The following is a 21002-nucleotide window of genomic DNA, read 5'->3' on the forward strand; positions in this document are numbered from 1 at the left end:
GGCCACCCCTGGTCTATACTTTTATACTTTACTGTGACCATCAATTATGCAGGCATTTAGGCACACATGTTTTGGTGGGCAATTAATCTACGCCAATAATTCAAAGGTATACACTCTCCCTCTTCACCCCCCACTGTTCAGACAGTTTTCTTCTGAAAGTTTGCTGTCTCTAGCCCGACAGATAACAGGTGACTTTCGCGGCTCATGAGAGAAATGCTTGTTGCTGGCCAGGGTAGAGAGATTACTTATGACAATGTTACAAAGAATATGGGCATACAGACAGAGCCAAAACAAAAGTGTGAGGATACAAAATTAAAATTGCACGAAAATGCAGGTTACATGATAACATCTTGACATCCCTGCCCATTTGCCAGCCTTCCCACTGAAATGCACGTCCTTTCCTTCGTGGTGTTGGTTGGCTTTTGCAGATGGGAGTGCCTTTGCTTTGCCCACCAGGAGTGCTACCACTGTATACCACACAGACGTCTATCCCTGGGAGTGTGGTGTGTGGGGGGGACACTGTTGTAGTGGGCCCTATGAAAAACCCTGGCCCCCAGCAGCTTTCCCACCTTGGGGTATACTGATGCTGGTTTTGAGTAGCACACAAGCCAAGGAATTGCTTTCTAAAGAGTCAGGCCAACAGGCCATTTAGAGTTGCCAGGTCCTCTCTAGCCACCAACAAAGACTGTTGGGGTGTCAGCTCCAGGTTGGGAAACTCCTGGAGATTTGGGGATGAAGCCTGAGGAGGACAGGGATCTCAGTGAGGTACAACGCCATAGAGTTCACCCTCCAAAGCAGCCATTTTCTTCAGAGGAACAGATCTCTGTAGTCTGGAGATGAGCTGTAATTCTGGGGGATCTCCAGATCCCACCTGGAGGCTGGCATCCCTATGTAGGACAGGGTTAACCCACCTTCCCCTACTGCTGCAACTCTGATCCCCTTCTTCTCCCCTTCTTGTGACCGTATTGTATTCTGAAAGGGTCAAGTGCTTGCCATAATGTGAGTGTTTTAGAGAAGTTTTTAAAGAGCTTCTTTGTTGTTGTTCAGTCGCACAGTTGAGTCCGACTCTTTGTGACCCCATGGACAAAATCACATCAGGCTCTCCTGTCTTCCACCATCCTCCAAAGACTGCTCAAATTCGTGTTTGTTACATCAGTAACACTGTCCAGCCATCTCATCTTTTGCCACCCCCTTCTTCTTTTGCCTTCTGTCTTTCCTAGCATGAGGGTCTTCTCCAGTGAGTGCTCCCTTCTCGTTTGGTGGCCAAAGTATTTGAGCTTCAGCTTCAGCATCTGACTTTCCAGGAAACAGTTGATTTCCCTTAGGACTGACTGATTTGATCTTCTTGCAGTCCAAGTGACTCTCAAGAGTCTTCTCCAGCACCACATCTCAAAAGCATCTATTCTTCTGCACCCGGCCTTCCTTATGGTCCAGCTCTCACAGCCATACATTACTACTGGGAATACCATTGCCTTGACTATATGGACTTTTATTGGCAGGGTGATATCTCTACTTTTTATTATACTGCCCAGCTTCACCATAGCTGTCCTCCCAAGGAGCAAACATCTTTTAATTTCATGGCTACAGTCACCATCTGCAGTGATCTTAGATCCCAGAAATGTGAAGTCAGTCAGTACTTCCATGTCTTCCCCTTCTATCTGCCAAGGTGTGATGGGGCCGGACGCCATGATCTTAGTTTTTTTTATGTTGAGTTTCAAGCCTACTTTTGTGCTCTCCTCTTTCACCCTCAACAAGAGGTTCTTTAGGTCCTCCTCACTTTCTGCCGTTAGAGTAGTGTCATCTGCATATCTGAGGTTGTTGATGTTTTTCCTGGCAATCTTAATTCCGGCTTGTGCTTCATCCAGGCCAACATTCCGCATGATGTACTCTGCATATAAATTAAATAAGCAGGGTGACAATATACTTGTCAAACTCCTTTTCCTATTCTAAACCAATCAGTTGTTCCATATCCCTTTCTGACAGTTACTTCTTGACTCTTATACAAGTTTCTCAGGAGACATGTGAGATGATCTGGTACTCCCATCTCTTTAAGGACTTGCCACAGTTTGTTGTGATCCACACAATCAAAGGCTTTAGCATAGTCAATGAAGCAGAAATAGACGTTTTTCTGATACTCCTGTGTTTTCTCCATAATCCATCAAATGTTGGCAATTTGATCTCTAGTTCCTCTACCTCTCCGAAACCCAGCTTGAACTTCTGGTAGTTCCCGATCTACATACTGCTGAAGCCTAGCTTGTAGGATCTTTAACATGACCTTGCTGACATGTGAAATGAGTGCAATGGTGTGATAGTTTGAACATTCATTGGCATTACCCTTCTTTGGGACTCGTATATAAACCGATCTTTTCCAATCCTGTGGCCACTGTTGTGTTTTTCAAATTTGTTGACATAATGTGTGCATCACTTTAACAGCATCATCTTTTAGGACTTTGAATAGCTCAACTGGGATACCATCATCTCCACTCACTTTGTTGTTAGTAATGCTTTCTAAAGCCCATTTGACTTCACTCTCCAAGATGTCTGGCTCAAGGTCATCGATTTCACTGTCATGGTTGTCTGGGACATTGAGATCCTTCTTGTATAATTCTTCTGTGTATTCTTGCCACCTCTTCCTGATCTCTTCTGCTTCTGTTAGGTCTCTACCATTTTTGTCCTTTATCATGGCCATCTTTGCACGAAACGTTCCCTTGATTTCTCCAATTTTCTTGAATAGATCTCCTGTCCTTCCCATTCTATTATTTTCCTCTATTGCTTTGCATTGTTCCTTCAGGAAGGCCTCCTTATCTCTCCTTGCTGTTCTCTGGAAATCTGCATTCAGTTGGGTGAATTTTTCCTTTTCACCTTTGCCTTTCACTTTCCTTCTTTCCTCACTATTTGTAAAGCTTCATCAGACAGCCACTTTTCTTTCTTGCATTTCTTTTTCTTTGGGATGGTGCTGCCTTCTGTACAGTGTCACAAACCTCCATCCATAGTTCTTCAGGCACTCTTTCCATCAATTCTAGTTCCTTAAACCTATTCTTCACCTCCACTGTATATTCATAAGGGATGTGATCAAGGTCAAACCTGAATGGCCTAATGACTTCCCCAGTTTTCTTCAGCTTAAGTCTGAATTTTGCGATGAGTAGCTCATGATCTGAGCCACAGTCAGCTCCAGGTCTTGCTTTTGCTGACTGTAAGGAACTTCTCCATCTTTGACTGCAGAGTATGTAATCAGTCTGATTTCTGTGTTGCCCGACAGGTGATGTCCACGTGTAGAGTCGTCTTTTAGGTTGTTGGAAGAGGGTGTTTGCTATGACCAGCTTGTTCTCTTGACAAAACTCTACTAGCCTTTGCCCAGCTTCATTTTGTTCTCCAAGGCCAAACTTGTCAGTTGTTCTGGTCACCTTTTGACTTCCTACTTTGACATTCCAGTCCGCTATGATGAGGAGGACATCTTTTTTGGTGCTAATTCCAGAAGGTGTTGTAGATCTTCATAGAACTGGTCCACTTCAGCCTCTCCTGCATCAGTGGTTGAGGCATAGACTTGTATTACTGTGATATTGAATGGTTCGCCTTGGATAAGAGCTTCTTATCAAATCGCAATTACGAGAAAGTCCCCTGTTCCCACAAACGATAGTGCTACAAGTAAACATCCTCTTGGTCAGGAAACACATCTGAAGTGAGGTCATCTGCTGAAAGGATATGCAGATGCAAAGACACAGAGCTGGTGGGAAAGCATTTCTAGCCAGGTCAGAGCCAGGGGGCCTGACTCGGATGGCCCAGGCTAGCCCAATGTGGTCAGATCTCATGAAGGTAAGCAAGGTCAGATCCAGTTAGTACTTGGATGGGAGACCGCCCCCCCCCCCCCAAGGCATTTGAGGGTTGCTGTGCAGAGGCAGGCAATGGCAAATAAACTCTGTTCATCTATTGCATTGAAAACCTAAAGGAGTCACCACCAATGCTCCCTCTAAGCTGCAGAGTCTTGTGAGCAAAAATTCTACTTTGTGAGCAGCTGGCATGAAAGTTGTGGGCTACTGCATAAATTAATGTGCTCTGGGGTCATCCTTCCTGAGCTAAGACAAAAAAAAGGTGTGAGCTGGAGGCTAAAAATATGTGAGCTAGCTCATGCTAACTCAGCTTAGAAGGAACGCTGGTCACCATATGTCAGCTGCAACTAGATGGCACATTTCCACCAACGATGACTTACCTCAAATAACTCTCAATATTATTTTTTTTAAAAAGATACTAGAAATCCCAGTCATAAATTCCTGAAAACCGTCATCCTTCTTCAGGCTCTGTTTCTCCCTTTGGGAAGGACTGCCCCAGAGCTCAATATCCACAGTATTTCCCTCTTTCTGTTGCCCCAGTGGCACCATCCCACCCCTTCCCTTTTAGCTGCTTCTTCCTTTTCTGATGTATCCTACTCTGACCCCACCGGTAGCATTCAGCCCATCTTGCTCTTCCTTTCTCAGATCGACCATCCGGAATTTGAGCTGCCGCTGGAAAGTCACTTCAAAAAAACAGATTATCCCAAGGTAAGCTGTCAAGCTGTTGATGAAATGTTAAATTGATCCACCTTTTAATTAATGAAGTAGAATTGCTTTTGCTGCCCATTGAGGTATCTTTTGTACGAGAGGCACTCTTTTCTCAAAGCAGGGGACCAATAGAAAGGGACTAGGTACGGTGTGTATATCACTTTTGCAGTAGTTTAAGCATGATGTAAAGAACTGGAGGTTCAAAGTACACATGACTTGTGTGAAGGAATGATCTTGCAGGCCCCAATCCCACTTGCTTGGAGGAGTCCCCCTGCCATCCCAGGTCTTGACCTGGCAGGGGTGGAATTCTAGCAGGAGCTCTTTTGCATATTAAGCCACACACCCCTGATGTAGCCAATCCTCTAAGAGCTTACAAAAAAAAGCCTTGTAAGCGCTTGGAGGATTGGCTACATCAGGGGTGTGTGGCCTAATATGCAAAGGAGCTCCTGCTAGAATTCCACCCCTGCTACTCTGGCTGGCAGCAGTGCTCCAGAGTCTCAGGCAGAGGTCTTTCACATCTCCTACTACCTGACCTTTCTAACTGGAGATGCCGGGGATTGAACCTGGGATCTTCTGCATGCCAAGTAGACGCTCTGCCACCGAGCCACAGCCCCTTCCTGTCTTTCTGCCAGAGCTCTGTTTCCAGAGCAAAGCTGCCTTGCACCAAATCACCTGACCCAGTGTCTGTGCTGATACCAGTTAATGTAATCCAAAAAGTCCACATTTAATTCAGCTGAACCTTTGAGGTTAGTTAGGGATGACATTTATAAATGCACATGGGGGATTGTGAAAGAGCTGAGGGATTTTGATAGCTGAAGGCCCCTTCAGGGATCTCTATTGTTGTCAGCTCCCCGCAATGGTCAGAAATTCCATTGGCAGAGCTACCATCAGGTTTCATTTATTTTGGATGAGAGAAAGCCCTCCTAGAGGCTTGGCAGTGCTTACATTGTTGGCCATGATGTCAGTGTAGAACTCAGGTCAGGGCAAAGAGGCCTTCTCCAAGGCAGCAGATATCCCTGTCACAACATGATGTCCCTCTCAGAACAGGGTGCTTCTCTTTCCGCCAAGTCACAGCCTGCCAGAACTCCTAAACTGCTTTTATTCTCATACATACCCCTACTCCCCCCCCCCCCCCCTTACAGGAAGGATTTGCTTCTCCAAGCTGTCATTCAAGCTTATGAGACCATTTCACAACATTTCCGCTCTCCTTGAGGAAGTGTCCCCAGCCAGGATTGCTGAAGGCCTCAGTGGGCCCCATCAAAAATTATACCCCTCCTTAGCCTGATCAAACCCAAACTTTGTAATAGAAAATAAACTGTGTGTCTTGCCTGGCTCCAGAGATTGGATGACAGGGATCCTGGAATTTTGTTCCCCCATGCCATTTTTTTAAAGAAGAAACTCCTCTTTTTGGGGGGACTCATCACCAAAATGTTCATCTTGGACTTCCACCCAGTAAAACCAGTTGAGGACGGTGTTCCCTCTAAGCTGAGCTAGAGTGAGCTGGCTCACAGATTTTTAGCCTCCAGCTCATAGATTTTTGTCTTCGCTCAGGAAAAATGGCCCCAGAGCACAGTAATTTATGCAGCAGCTCACAACTTTAATGCCAGTAGCTCACAAAGTAGAATTTCTGCTCACAAGACTCTGCAGCTTAGAGGGAACATCGGTTGAGGTGGCTCTGGAGGCTAGATCCCTGAACAGCCACAGAATACTGAGAGCTAGCTGCAGACTGAAGCTTGCTGCTAAAGCAGGCTGGGGTGTTTGGGGTGAATTAAAAAGGAGCCATAAGAAGGGAAAGGAGCTCCATGGCACAGAGTGGTAAAGCTGCAGTACTGCAGTCCAAGCTCTGCTCACGAACTGAATTCGATCCTGGCAGAAGTTGGGTTCAGGTAGCTGGCTCAAGATTGGCTCAGCCTTCCATCCTTCCGAGGTTGGTAAAAGGAGTACCCAGCTTGCTGGGGGGAAAGTGTAGATGACTGGGGAGGGCAATGGCAAACCACCCCATTTAAAATTTGCTGTGAAAATGTCGTGATACGACATCACCCCAGAGTCAGAAACGACTGGTGCTTACCCGTTTACCTTTATAAGAAGGGGAAACAGGAGGGGTCTTCAAAAATTCCCCAGTTAACACCTAAAGAGATTTTATTTCCATATACTTTGTAGTAATTATAGGTCTATTTGCATCTGTGAGTATAAATTAGCATAGGCAAATACCTCTAATTTATTTATTTAAAACATTTAGTAGCTGCCTTTCTGCCTTATGGAACTCAAGACAGCTTATAATATAAATACAACATAAAACATGTTTTGATCATCTTTTTTGGTCATTTAAATTAAGATATTTATATCCATTTTTTCCCTCACCATGACCCTGGGAGGTAGGCTAACCTGAGAGAGTAACTGGTCCAAGGTCATTCAGCAGGCTTCCATTCCATTCCAGAGATTTGAACCTGGGTCTCCTGGATCCTAGTCCAACATTCTAACAGCTACACTAAAATAGCTCCCATCTGCAAATGGCCCCCAGGGCCAGATGGCCCACTAGCTGAATTAGGCAATCACCTAGGGCACAGAATTGGATGCACCCCACCCCCACACCTCCTGGAGTCTCTGAGAAGCACAGGCTAGCAGGCCAACCCCTTCTCGGGGGGCGGGCCACAGTGGCAGCCTGATCTCTCCATTTTATCCTATAGGCCCATAGGACAGACTGGAGAGATCGGGCTGCCACCACGGTGTAATGTTAGAGAAGGGGTTTTAAACTTTAAACCCCTTCTCCAGGGTCATGCCACAGTGATGGCCTGATCTCTCCATTTTATCCTATGGGCCCATAGGTCAGACTGGAGAGATCGGGGTGCCACCACGGCGCAATGTTAGAGAATGGGTTTTAAACTTTAAACCCCTTCTCTGGGGTCATGCCACTGTGGTGGCCCGATCTCTCCATTCTGTCCTATGGGCCTGTGTGTGTGTGTATCAGTGGGAGAGGGGGGTGCACAAGTAATTAGCCTTGCCTAGGGTGCCAAACAGTCTATGTAATGTAATGTAATGTAAAATTTTATTTATATCCCGCCCTCCCCCGCCGGAGCAGGCTCAGGGCGGCTAACAACATTTAAAAGTGAAACAGTACAATAATAAAACATTAAGTTCACATTAAAACCAATCAATCAATAATCAAAACATTCCTAAAACTAACATTGGCGGTAAACATTATTAATTTAGCAGTAACATTAGCTCAGTCATTGGTGAACGCCTGTTTGAAGAGGGCGGTCTTGCAGGCCCTGCGGAACTGGTCTAAGCTCCGCAGGGCCCGCACCTCCTCTGGGAGCTGGTTCCAGAGTTGTGGGGCCGCGGCTGAAAAGGCCCGAGTGCGGGTGCTTTGAAGTTTAACTTCTTTTGGCCCAGGGATATTCAGTCTGTTTTTGCCTACTGACCTCAGTGCTCTCTGGGGCTCATATGGGGAGAGACGGTCCCTCAGGTAGGTCGGTCCTTGGCCATATAGGGCTTTAAAGGTTATGACCAGCACTTTGTACTGGATCCGGTATACAATCGGCAGCCAGTGCAGTCCGCGTAGCCCCGGCCGTATATGCTCCCGTCTTGGGAGACCAAGTAGCAGCCTGGCTGCCGCATTCTGCACTAGCTGCAGTTCCCGGGTCCGGTACAGAGGCAGCCCCATGTAGAGAGCGTTACAGTAGTCCAGTCTTGAGGTGACCGTCTATGTACGGCGCTGGCGACCACACAGTTGTTAAGGAACATTAACATTATTTTGTCATCTGCCTTGGCTCCTGTGAGAACTTCTTCTCAGATTCCACTCTCTCCTCAACACTTTGGTCTGAGCAAAAGCTGTCTCAGAATAGCTTCAAGTAGGCTATGTGTTTAAGCATTCCTGACAGCTATGTTTTGTTTGACAGGTCGTACGTGTGTATCTCTCTTACCTGCTAAAGCTAGCAGCCTTGATGGGAGGGCACATGAATGTGACTTCCAACTACATCTCCCTGGCAATCTCTTTCATTTCCAACCTCCAGAAGGCTGTCACACCACTCAAGGAGAGACAGGAGAAAAGGATGCTATTCCATCGCACCACCATCGGAAAGCTACAGGTATGTTTTGGCCAGGACAGATATGGGAGAACTGTGTCCACCCAAATGGTGGCATGCCCTAACTTTGGAGCAGAAAGTGGCACGTTCTGTCTAGATCTAGAGTTATGGAGGGAGAAGCAAATATATTCTGCTTATCCTGAATAATCTGTCAAAGTGGCTAGGCCTCATAGGTTGTGGACCAGCCAGATGGCCTCACTGGGGGACTGTGAAGAGAAAATGGTTGGAGGAGAGTAATGTCTGGCACCCTAGGCTCTGTGAAGGGAAAACAGCCTCACAGGGAGACTGTGAAGAGAAAATGGTTGGAGGAGAGTCGTGTTTGGCACCCTAGGCTCTGTGGAGGAAAAATAGCCTCACAGGGGGATTGTGAAGAGAAAATGGTTGGAGGAGCATGATGTCTGGCACCCTAGGCTCTGTGGAGGGAAAATAGTCTCACAGGGAGATTATGAAGAGAAAAAGGTTGGTGGAGAGTAATGTCTGGCACCTTAGGTTCTGTGGAGGAAAAATAGCATGAAATTTAGATAGAATGAAGCTGAGCCTGAATAGTAAGGAGAGATGACTGAAAGAACAACAGGCTGAGGGGAATGGACTGGTGTGAAGAGCCGGAACAGTTGGAGAAGTGGCTTAGGTGAAGGAGTGCGTGCACCTTTGTGATGTGATGGAAAACGTGAACAGAAAACAGGCATACGTGAATGGGTGCAGTACTAATAAGGGAAAGTGGTGTTCATGTATTGATCTGAAATAAACAGGCTCATCTCAGGCAGCAAAGCTGTAATTTTACTTAACACAGAATCATTTTTACAAAATTGCAGGGTGGGCTGGCTGATTAGTCAGGGCTTTAATCCACAAAAACTCCTGCTCGAATAAAAACTCGTTGCATCTTTATGGCAGCACAACACTTGGCCATTTGTTGTTCTTCGGTGTGTCTATCATTTTGCTAGAAACCCTGACCTTAATACATCCTAAAAAACAGCCCCCAATCTTGCAGTGGATTCTTGTCCCGATGTGCATATGAACATATGAAGCTGCCTTATACTGAATCAGACCCTCGGTCCATCAAAGTCAGTATTGTCTTCTCAGACTGGCAGCAGCTCTCCAGGGTCTCAAGCTGAGGTTTTTCACACCTATTTGCCTGGACCCTTTTTTGGAGATGCCCGGGATTGAACCTGGGACCTTCTGCTTCCCAAGCAGATGCTCTACCACTGAGCCACCGTCCCTCCCCTCAATAGAACATGTCTGCAAGAAAAAGATCCATCTTTGCCATTTTGCTAGTGAGCTTTTCTTGATACTGAACATCTCTTTGGCCATTTTCAGGGTGTTTTTTTTTTTAAGCAGGAACACACAGGAAAGACGTTCCAGCTGGCTTGGTGCCAGGGGGTGTGGCCTAATTTGCAAATAGGTCCCTGCTAGGCTTTTTCTACAAAAAAAAAGCCCTGGATATTTTTTATTAATAACTTAAAAATCTGCATTCTGGTAGTTTATCTTTTGAATATCACATCACCCCCTCTAAAAAAAAATAATAATAATTACAGGCATAGGGAAAGTACCAAAAAGAGGAATCAAAATGATTGAAGGGCTGGAGCCCTTTCCTGACAAGGAATGCCTGTGCCAAATGTTCATATTTTAGTTGAAAACAACTTTTAATTTCCCCACCTTGGGGGAAAAGCAAGACAATATAAGAGAACTGTGTACACTTCTGTGAGCGCCTTGAAAGAAGAGTAATAAAGTAAAGGGTTTTTTTTTTTCCCTGTCTGCAGCACTTCTGAATGTATAATTCTGAATGAATTCCAAACTTGTACTGGCAGGAGGGGGAATGAAAAATTAATAACAGAGATGTCCATCACATGTCAGTTCTAACCTCTGGCATCTTTATTAATGTTTAGACATGTATCTCCTCAAGCCAGTGCAGACTTACAAGGGAGTAAATCCCTTTAAACATGAGGTCTGCTTTCAGTTGAAACCATGCTTAGGACTGGGCATTTTGTAATCGCTGGACTTCTTTATTTCATGATTTCATTCTGTTCACTTTTAACATTAGACGGAGGCTCCCGCTATAGATTGGCTTGCGTGTCTCCAGGCCGCTTTTCATCCAGTGCAGCTGAACACTTCTCAGCCGATTGCTGTGCATGATATGGACTATTTGAAAGGCATGTCACATCTGATTGAAGAATGGCAGAAGAGGAGGTGGGTGATAGTATTTTAGGGTCTGTGCCCTCGGGGCTAGGTATGCATACCTGCATTGACAGACCACACACCTGGAGGAAGATTGAGGGTGTTTTTACACTGACATCCAATGCGATGATAGATGACTCTATCATCGCATTGGAAACTCACCTTTTACATTACCTAATGTTCTCCCAACTGTTTTGCATTGTTGCTGCCCAAAGTATCTACATTTGTTTCAGTGAGATGAGTTCTGGCGCTGCTGCTACAACATTTTTCTCCACACTAGTTTTGATCCGGTCATTTCTCTACAGGCGTTTCGAACTTGTATTGTAGAAGTTTTCATGCGTTTTAAAAGACTCCTCCAAAAGCCACAAGGTGCAGTAATTTGCATGAGAACTGACAGCACTTGAAATTTTTACGTATCATTGCTTGCCTCATCTTGTAATTTAAATTTGTATTGGCAGGCGATTTGAAGACTCTAAAACTCTGGATCAAACTGAATGTAAAAACACCCTGAAGTTGAATCATTCTGTTCTTATCACATCAGCTGCTTTGGTATCACAGTGACAAATTCAACAATTCAAGGTTTGATTTGGTATTGTCAGCCCGTTCTCCTTTAACACCACCCTCCCAGTTTTGGCCACGACACGGGTCATCATACCCTCAAATGCTGAAATATTTTCTTTCTGTTTTTTGCCCACAAACAGCAGCACTGAGCAAGGTGCACTTTCACACATGCTGAATGATGCACTTTCAATCCGTTTGCAGTGCACTTTAGTGATCGTTTGCAAGTGGATTTTCCCATTTCATGCAGTGTCCATTTTTCAGAATGGAGGAGGAGGGATTCCCTGGCAAATGCCGAGACTCCTGAGCAAGGCGGATGTTCTCATATTATCCTGTGGGAATTATGCCATGTTGATGGCCATGCTGAAGGATTCAAAGAAAACTCCGTGGTAAAACTGAATACTAGAGTGTTATGCTGGTGTGACCTCCAGGTCTTTGTCAGAAATGACATCATGCTGTTGGTGGAATGCTATTTAAAAACAACAACAACCCTCCCTCACCAATGAGGGAGTCTGAAGCTGGAGACCTGGACCGTTTTCACACACAGCTTACCACGCGGTCATGTTCCTGTTCTCTCCGCAGCGTCCGTCAGATTTCCCACCATCTGCGCCAGAGTTACAGGAAGTGCCGCAGCTTTTGCATAGCAAACGTAAACCGCTAAAAGCCAGTTTACGTTTGCTACGCAAAAGCCGCGGCACTTCCTGTAACTCAGGCGCAGATGGTGGGAAATCCGACGGTCGCTGCAGAGAGAACAGGAATGTGACCGTGTGGTAAGCTGTGTGCGAAAACAGCACTGGTCTCACTAAGGAGGCAGAACTTAAAAACAGATCCTCTCAGCTTTAATTTTATGAAACGGTGATATGTTTTTTGTGGTTTGTATTTGGATTACGTTCCCCTGGGCAACTTGGAACTTGTTCTCCATAATATCCTGTAAAAATAAACAGCTGTCTCTTCTTCTTTCCCTTTGTTATTACAAATTAACGTTGCTGTGATGAAATGAAATCTGTGTTTTAATCTTTCCGGCAGGGAGACCCTACAGATCTACATGATACTCTGCCTGATTGGGAACATGTCCCCCGCCTTGGACCGACGGTTCCAAGAAGCTCGGCAGGAACTGGCGGATAAACTAACTGGAAGGATGACAGAACCAGCCGAGATGGTGACCCTGCTTCTCTTTAGTTCCCTCATTTTACCTTCCCCTTTTCACATTGTGGGAAGAAGGTGTTCACTGTTCTCTTACACATTAGGTTCTAAACTCTGGGTTGAAAATCCCTGGAGACGAGGATATGGTAGGATTCCTATTCTCTAGGCCAGGTCAGGGGAGCCCCCATTTTTGAGGCTTTTGCCCATCACCAGCCAGATGGTGACACTCTGCTTTTGGGGGCAAAAATCTATGGTTTGAGGGCAATTTTACCACAGAGTTTTGCCCAAAAAGCAGAGTGTCACTGTACAATGTCCCCGACATGATGACATCACTTCCGCTTGATGTCATCACACTGGGGACATCATGCAATGTTCACTTACACATTTGCCTTCGATTCATTGGGCCTGGGCATTGTAGGGCAGGAACTGGCCTCAACTAAGTTTGGATCAGCAAGTAAGATTGCCAGATGCTTGGCAGGAAACAGAGGAGGTGGGGACTTATGGTTGGGGGATGATTAGTCACTCCAATGAAATAGAACTATCATATCAGGCACGCTGATCACCTTCCTGTATTTCCAGAGAATATTCTGCCAGCCAGCTGAGCGGTAACAGGCAATGGCAGCAGGAGTCAGGAGGCTTCCCGCTATACTGGGAGATCTGATAACCTTGTCGGCCAGCATGGTTTGTGCTGCATCCCCAAATGGTGAAATGCCCTAACTTTGGAGCAGAAAGTGGCACTTTCTATCTGGGTCTTCCAGTCATGGCTCAAAAGCTTTCTGTTCCAGCAGGCCTTCCATGTGGGTTTTGAATGATCTTTACAGGGTTTTGAGCTGCTGAGTTCCTTTCTTTGATTGCAGCTTTATATCTTGCTATTTTTATGAATTTCATAATGTTGATTAGTGTCGGGTATTCTGAGTGCTGGCTTAGTGGAAGAGGAGGTAATAAAGTCAATCAGTCAATCAATTGGTACTCGTTCAGTAGAACTTCCCTGTGATTTTTGCCGAGTGTAATTTCATTGTTTCCCTTTCTTCCTTCCCAGGTTAGAAGTGAGCGTTGGAGGAAATGCCTGAGTGAGACCAGTACATTCTTTGGTCCCGTACTTGGAGAGATGATTGTGCAAGAGATCTTCCCCCAGAAGGCCAAGGATCTCGTAGGTATTCAATGACGCCAGACACAAATTCATTTCCCTCTCACTCTCCCTTTGTCATCCTCAACTAATATCTTGTTACATGCTGTGATCCAAACATGAGTTCTTGCATGGCCCTGTCCAATAAAGCACACAGGCGAGGGGTTTTTTTTTAAACAGCAGGAGCAAACTTTATTCAGAATAAAGGGAACACTAGCAAAACAGCCAAGGGTTTGTCTCATTCATCATGGTGTTAGCTTTTATGGTATGCAATAAACAATTCTTTTCAAGGATGCCAACATCACTGGAAGTTGGCACCCGGAAGTGACTTAGGCATGTTGCGGGGTGATGCTCTGGTTTGGGGGAAAAAATCTATAGTAAAATCACCCTCCAACCATAGAGTTTGTGGGAGGTAGAATGGAGCTATTTCCATACATTGATTTATGTGGTAGGCTGAAGCACCACACACCACAGCACTCTCCTCTTTTCTTTTCACCAGGTGTCATAACATTTCCCAGAAAGCAACGGTATGTCTCCTTAAAGCTTCTGCCTTGAGTCTCAGCTGGAAAGGCTGTTTAATTAAAGTTGGGGATCTCTCTCTCGTTTTCCTTCTTTCCAGGCTCAGCAGATGTTCTCTGAGATCCGAGATTCTATCCACAGCCGACTGGATCAAGTGGAGTGGATGGACAGCCAGTCTCGCCAGGAGGCCAAGGAGAAAGTAGGTATCATCATCAGTGTTCCCTCTAAGCTGAGTTAGCGTGAGCTAGCTCGCAGATTTTTAGCCTCCAGCTCACATGTTTTTGTCTTAGCTCAGGCAGGATGACCGCAGAGCACACTAATTTATGCCAGTAGCTCACGATTTTAATACCAGTAGCTCACAAAGTAGAATTTTTGCTCGCAAGACTCTGCAGCTTAGAGGGAACATTGATCATCATGTATAACATTGGGTTGGGGAAATTCCTGGAGATTTTGGAGGTGGGCCTTAAGGAGGCAGGGTATGAGGAATGGAACCCCTCACTGGGGTTTAACGCCCTCTAGTCCACCCTCCAAGGCAACCATCCTCTTCAGGGATACTGGATTTGTCTGGAGATCAGTTACAGCTCCTTGAGATCTCCAGGCTCCATCTGGAGGTGTGGCAACACACAAAACTACAGTGTACAGGTTAAGCAACCACAGAATTAGCAACACTGTATAACTCGCTTGATTTAGCATGTTATAACTATAATTACACACTCATGCACTCTACCATTACAAGATTACATTTCCCAAAGCCATAATGCAGAGTAATTGACAAAACAGAAGTCCATATGAAAGACTCTGATCAATTTCCAACACTCTGGTCAATTTCCAGTGGTGTTCCTCCTTGTGCTTGGCTTAAACAGATGTTGACACGCCTCCCGGGTTTAAACTGTCCCAAAACTGATTTCCTACACTAGAATCATAGACTCATAGAACTGGTTTCCATGATTTAATGATCTGAGTGTACAATGTCAGTTTGGGGACAGAGCTGAACCAGGATTAAAGATCTAGTGTGGAATTTGGGCCATGCTCTAGAGATACCTGTGCATATGGATCTTAAGGGTTAGTGTTAATACATCTTTTTCATCAGTTATCTAAGTTACTTGTTTTTCTTCTGCATTTTTAGGTGTATGGGGTCCAGGTGGAGATTGGCTACCCAGAAAGTATCCATCAAACAGAAGAAATGGATCGTGAGTACCAAGAAGTGAGTTGGTTAAACACTTGCTGTATGACTATATTCTTCTGTGGCCCACTGAGGAACAATCCTTCCAATGGGGAGGATGCCTGCCCTTCCCATGAAGCTCCATCCCATGCCACTTCAATAAAATTTGAATCCAGGATGCAACTCCCATGTCCCTGGAGCCTCTCACATGATCGCCAGGTGTCAAATGTCACAGAAGAATCATGGGTTGGAATTGACGTTTGTTTCCAGTTTCCAAAACATGAGGGAGGCTGACAATGAGAGGTACAGATTCTGCACTAGATCTTTAATCCTGGTTCAGCCCTGTCCCAAAACTGATTTTCTACACTGAGCGATGCATAACACACAAAAACCCTTTTCATCCTGAGTAGGGTTGGCAGGCCATGGTCAGGGTCCCTCGCCCCAGGGGAATGTGGTGGAATGGAGTTCTGACCCTCTTTGTGGAAACAAAATTCTCAAAAAATGTCTAAAAGTTCGTGAGGGGCACTTGTGTTTTTCTCCTCCCTTTCCCTCTTGAGAGTTCTGGCACTTCTTTTTCCAGAAAAAAAAAGCCCTGACCATGCCTAGGAGCCGGTGGGAGGGTGGTCTGTGGGGATGTGGAAAGTGTGGTGTCATGTGCACCATGATGTCACTTCCTGGGAAAACCTGGAAGTGATGTAGGGGAGCTCTAGGAATTGCCAGACTACATAATGTCACTTCTGCTACCGCTTGAAGCGGTGATGGGCAAAGAGAGCAGCCCTAATTCTAACTCTTCCATGGCCTGAGATAGTTTACAGGTGAGCTTGAAATCCAATCTTATTTAAAGAGAGAAAACCATGAATGAAGAGCCAGTTTGATGTAGAGGTTAAGTGTGCAGACTCTTATCTGGGAGAACCGGGTTTGATTCCCCACTCCTCCACTTGCAGCTGCTGGAATGGCCTTGGGTCAGCCATAGCTCTCGCAGGAGTTGTCCTTGAAAGGGCAGCTGCTGTGAGAGCCCTCTCAGCCCCACACACCTCACAGGGTGTCTGTTATGGGGGGAGAAGCTATAGGAGATTGTAAGCTGCTCTGAGTCTCTGATTCAGAGAGAAGGGCGGAGTATAAATCTGCAGTCTTCTTCTTACTAAAAGACTAAACAGCTGGCAAAAAGCCTAGTGAATAGCAGTTACCAAATCACCTGCCCAAACCTTGTTGTAAAAGGTGGGCTTTACAGAGCCATATGTCGATGACTGGTAGAAGCTTAAGAAACTTGAAGGAGCCACAGTACTGTTAAAGGGAGTGCAGAAAAACCATATTCCCCTTCTGGCCTTTAGACAGACCTTTGGCAGAACTGAGGCCTAAGACTTTTGAAGTGGGCAGCCAAAGGCATTTCTCTCCTAGGCCAAGACGTCCTGTGGGAATCAGTTTGGTCCATCTGATGGTCCCTCGCTCCACCCTCAAGCTCACTTTTTGCTTCTTTCTTCAGGTGGAAATTCTGGAAGACAACTTTTTCCACAACGTGGTCGTCTGCCTAACATTTCTGAGGAAGAAGTTCTCACAGAGACTTGTCAGTCCTCGTCTGCAGGATAAGTATGTTATCTTAGAGCGCAAAGAGAGACTGAGTCACAGGGCTTTTTAAAAAAAAAACAGGATCGCAGTTCCAGCTGGCTTGGCTTCAGGAGGTGTGGCCTAATATGCAAATGAGTTCCTGCCGGGCTTTTTCTACAAAAAAAAGCCCTGCTGAGTTGTATGGCAGAACATGTTTCATGCTGTTGGAGAAGGGAATCTGTGTCAATTGTTTCATTAACACATACTCTAAAACAGAAGCTTGTATAGCTCAGCTATAGAGGGAACTGTAATTCATGCTTTCTATTGTTCAGAGTTTGTTGAAGCTTCTTCCTGATCCCCCCCCCCCCCCTTCTTCTGCTGGGCTGCTGTCTGCCTGTAGGTAATACAACCTTTGCAACTGAAAGGCCAACTGTCAATGCTTCTTGCAAAGCTCTTGTTTCAATAAACTCTATATAATGCCACTCCACATGTATGGAACTGGTTTATTTCCCCAGCACTTGCTAACATATGCCAGGTATAAGCAATAGTTGCCCCATTGCATTAATCTTCAATGGTCATTCTGCCTGCCCTGCTGTCTCCTCCACTTGCCTTTGGGTTGAATTTGACAGAATGGCCGTGATTAACTTCCCAATTGATGCATGCAGAATTAGTTGCCGTTCTCAATTTACATCTTCCTCTCCCTTCGCGGGATCCCAAAGCAGCTATGTGTGAAGATATCAAGACTCCTTTTGGTACTGTGATTATCTATCTATCTATCTATCTATCTATCTATCTATCTATCTATCTATCTATCTATCTATCTATCTATCTATCTATCTATCATCTATCTATCATCTATCTTCTATCATCTATCTGTCTGTCCGCCTGCACAGCTAGGCATCATTGTTCTGTATTGGAGCATCCCTCCAACTTAAAGTCAATTTAAATGGTGTTAGTTTGGCGATTGTGGCTTATTCACACATGAAAATCACCTCATGATTTAAGTCTGTCAAACTTTTCTGTGCAGAGCAGTTTTATACAGACAGTTAAGTTCTCTATAGAGTGGGGAGTAATGTTTCCAGGGCTTTTTCCGTAGCAGGAACTCCTTTGCATATTAGGCCACGCACTCCTGATGTAGCCAATCCTCCAAGAGCTTACAATAGGCCCTTTACTAAGAGCCCTGTAAGCTCTTGGAGGACTGGCTACATCAGGGGTGTGTGGCCTAATATGCAGAGGAGTTCCTGCTAGAATTCCACCCCTTGATGGATGGATGGAGTTCCTGCCACAAAAACAAAACAAAACCCTGAATGTTTGTACATCAAAATAGAAGAATGGAAGCTTTCTAATGCCTTGTTAAAGCAAATAATTTGGGACTTCAATCCAATGAGAAATGTAGATAGAAAAAAACCTGGGTTAGTTTCTCTTGTTCATACATGCACAGAATCTAGGGTCACTGACTTTCAGGTAGGACCTGGAGATCCTCTGGATATGCGACTGATCTCCAGATAACAGAATTCAATTCCCCTGGTGGAGTAAATGGCAGCTTCAGAAGGTAGACTCCCGGGCATTTTTTGTAGTAGGGACTCCTTTGCATATTAGGCCACACACCCCTAATGTAGCCCATCCTCCAAGAGCTTACTGTTAGGCCCTGTACTAAGAGCCCTGTAAACTCTTGGAGGATTGGCTACATTGGAGGTGTGTGGCCTAATATGCAAAGAAGCTCCTGCAACAAAAAAAAAGCCCTGGTGAAGTCTATGGCGTGGCATCCCTGTTGAGCTCCTTCCCCTCCCTAAACTCCACCCTTCTGAAACTCTGCCCTCAAATCTCTAAGAATTCCTCATGCTGGAGTTGGCAGCCCTTACTGCACCACCCGATAACTTGATGATCAGAAGCTGGATGTGGACTATTTATATCTGTGACAACCTCAGGTGATAGGCAAGTTCTTTCTATCAGTTTGGTGATCGTGGCTCATTCACACACGGAACTCATTTTGTCGTCTTTTCAGTTATATCACAACAAACTTGCAGCTGTGGACAATTTGAGGTTACAAGATTATGTATGGGATAGAGAAGGTAGAGAAAGAACTACTTTTCTCCCTTTCTCACAATACAAGAACTTGCGGACCCTCGGTGAAATTGTTGAGCAGTCGGGTTAGAACTGATAAAAGGAAGTACACAAAGGACGATTAACACATGGAATTCACTGCCACAGGAGGTGGTGGTGGCTGCAAGCATAGATGGCTTCAAGAGGGGATTGGATACACATATGGAGCAGAGGTCCATCAGTGACTATCAACCACAGCATATTGATGGAACTCTCTGTGTGGGGCAGCGATGCTCTGTTTTCTTGGTGCTTGGGGAGGGGCAACAGTGGAAGAGCTTCTAGTCTCCCAGCCCCACTGATGGGCCTCCTGATAGTACCTGGTTTTTTTGGCCACTGTGTGATGCAGAGTGTTGGGCTGGATGAGCCATTGGCCTGATCCAACTTATGACAAGTATTTACTGTTACCTTGAAGGTCACACCCACTGAATAGGTGAAGAACAGGGGAGAAATGAGATAAAAACATTGACCAGGGAATTCCTTCCTTTGCAATCATTGTTTTTTGTTTTTTTAAAAAATTCGTTTCCAGTTGGGAAGTGGTCCCGTGGTCTGCTAATTCTTATTACTCCCTGAGACGCCATGCTGTTGTCTTCCCTGCTGGAATGTTCCGCCCTCCTTTCTTCCATCCTGAATTTCCCAGGTAAGTAAAGTAGCTAAGGTTGCCAGCAAATCTATTATCTCTTCCCTACACGATACTACAAAAAATATTACAAAAAACCACCCAAACTGTTGGGCTAAGAGGCAAAAAATGGTCATGCACATTGTCTATAATGATGTCTCTGGTGATACACTTTCAGCATTCTAAAGACAGCATCAACTTGCTCTCACCTTACCAAACATATGGAATCAGCAAGGCTTTTTTTTTTTTAGCAGGAATGCATAGGAACGCAGTTCCGGCTGGCTAGGAGTCAGGGGGTGTGGTCTAATATACATGTGTTCTTGCTGGGCCTTTTTATGAAAAAGCCCTGTGCGAAACAATTGGGACATCAGAGGTGTGGCTTAATATGCAAATGAGTTCCTGCTGGGCCTTTTATACAAAAAAGCCTTGTGTAAAACAATTGCGCCATCAGAAGATGTCGCCTAATATGCAAATGAGTGCCTGCTGAAAGTCCCAGGTTCTTTCCCCATCTGTTAAAAAAGAATTTGGAGAGGACTCTTTGGCCTGAAAAATGACCAGAAGAGAAAAGCTCAATCACCCTTTCTCCAGTCCTTTGACTTTCCCTCCTTTGATTACTTATAGCCTCACTGAGTAGATCTGGATTTTCAAGACTTATGGGTGGAGGACATATGGAACACCATATACCATGTAGTTTGAGCCTAAAGTTAGAACCACACGCTCTGCAAGATTAAATCAACTGTGAACTGAGGCAAGAGAAGCTCACCCATCACTGCTCCCAAGTGTGCAGGTCCTAGAAACCATTAAGCCCTTCTGTTGCCCAGGCCTTATTTTGGGCAGGAGCTCCCAGGAGCAGAGCTCCAGAGCCTCTAAATTTTATTGCGCTCTTTCTTTCTAACCCCGCCCCCCACCATACTTGCTTCTAGGCTCCATTATTCAGACCCCCTGGGAGAATTTTGCTGAACTTTAAGATTTGACAGACTTTCTAATATTTCTCCCCACAAAAAAATAGGAAAGTAACAAAAACATATAAAGCAGACAGATGGAAATCTTCCTCATGCCACTGGGGTCACATAGGAGAAAGGTAATTTTAAAAGTCTGATGGAAGTAAGGTTTTATTATGACAATTATCATTCAAGAAGCATTTTAAGATACGTAGATTCTGAGCTGATACAATTTAGAAGAAGGAGAAGAAGGAATTGCAGATTTATACCCCGCCCTTCTCTCTGAATCAGAGACTCAGAGCGGCTTACAATCTCCTATATCTTCTCCCCCCACAACAGACGCCCTGTGAGGTGGGTGGGGCTGAGAGGGCTCTCACAGCAGCTGCCCTTTCAAGGACAACTCCTGAGAGAGCTATGGCTGACGCAAGGCCATTCCAGCAGCTGCAAGTGGAGGAGTGGGGAATCAAACCCGGTTCTCCCAGATAAGAGTCCACGCA

General features: G+C 45.2%; 1 protein-coding gene across 1 annotated transcript in view; it reads left to right on the top strand.

Moving 5' to 3' along the window:
* KEL (Kell metallo-endopeptidase (Kell blood group)) overlaps positions 1 to 21002 on the top strand; it is a 45652-nt gene that overhangs the window by 17726 nt on the left and 6924 nt on the right. Inside the window, exons 6-14 of the mRNA XM_060236932.1 lie at positions 4473 to 4535; positions 8435 to 8623; positions 10659 to 10804; positions 12377 to 12509; positions 13533 to 13643; positions 14239 to 14337; positions 15265 to 15342; positions 16784 to 16887; positions 19475 to 19585. Coding sequence (XP_060092915.1) covers positions 4473 to 4535; positions 8435 to 8623; positions 10659 to 10804; positions 12377 to 12509; positions 13533 to 13643; positions 14239 to 14337; positions 15265 to 15342; positions 16784 to 16887; positions 19475 to 19585 — 1034 coding nt within the window. The remainder of the gene's footprint in view (positions 1 to 4472; positions 4536 to 8434; positions 8624 to 10658; positions 10805 to 12376; positions 12510 to 13532; positions 13644 to 14238; positions 14338 to 15264; positions 15343 to 16783; positions 16888 to 19474; positions 19586 to 21002) is intronic.

The sequence above is a fragment of the Heteronotia binoei genome, chromosome 4, assembly GCF_032191835.1.
Source record: "Heteronotia binoei isolate CCM8104 ecotype False Entrance Well chromosome 4, APGP_CSIRO_Hbin_v1, whole genome shotgun sequence".
Taxonomy (NCBI): domain Eukaryota; kingdom Metazoa; phylum Chordata; class Lepidosauria; order Squamata; family Gekkonidae; genus Heteronotia; species Heteronotia binoei.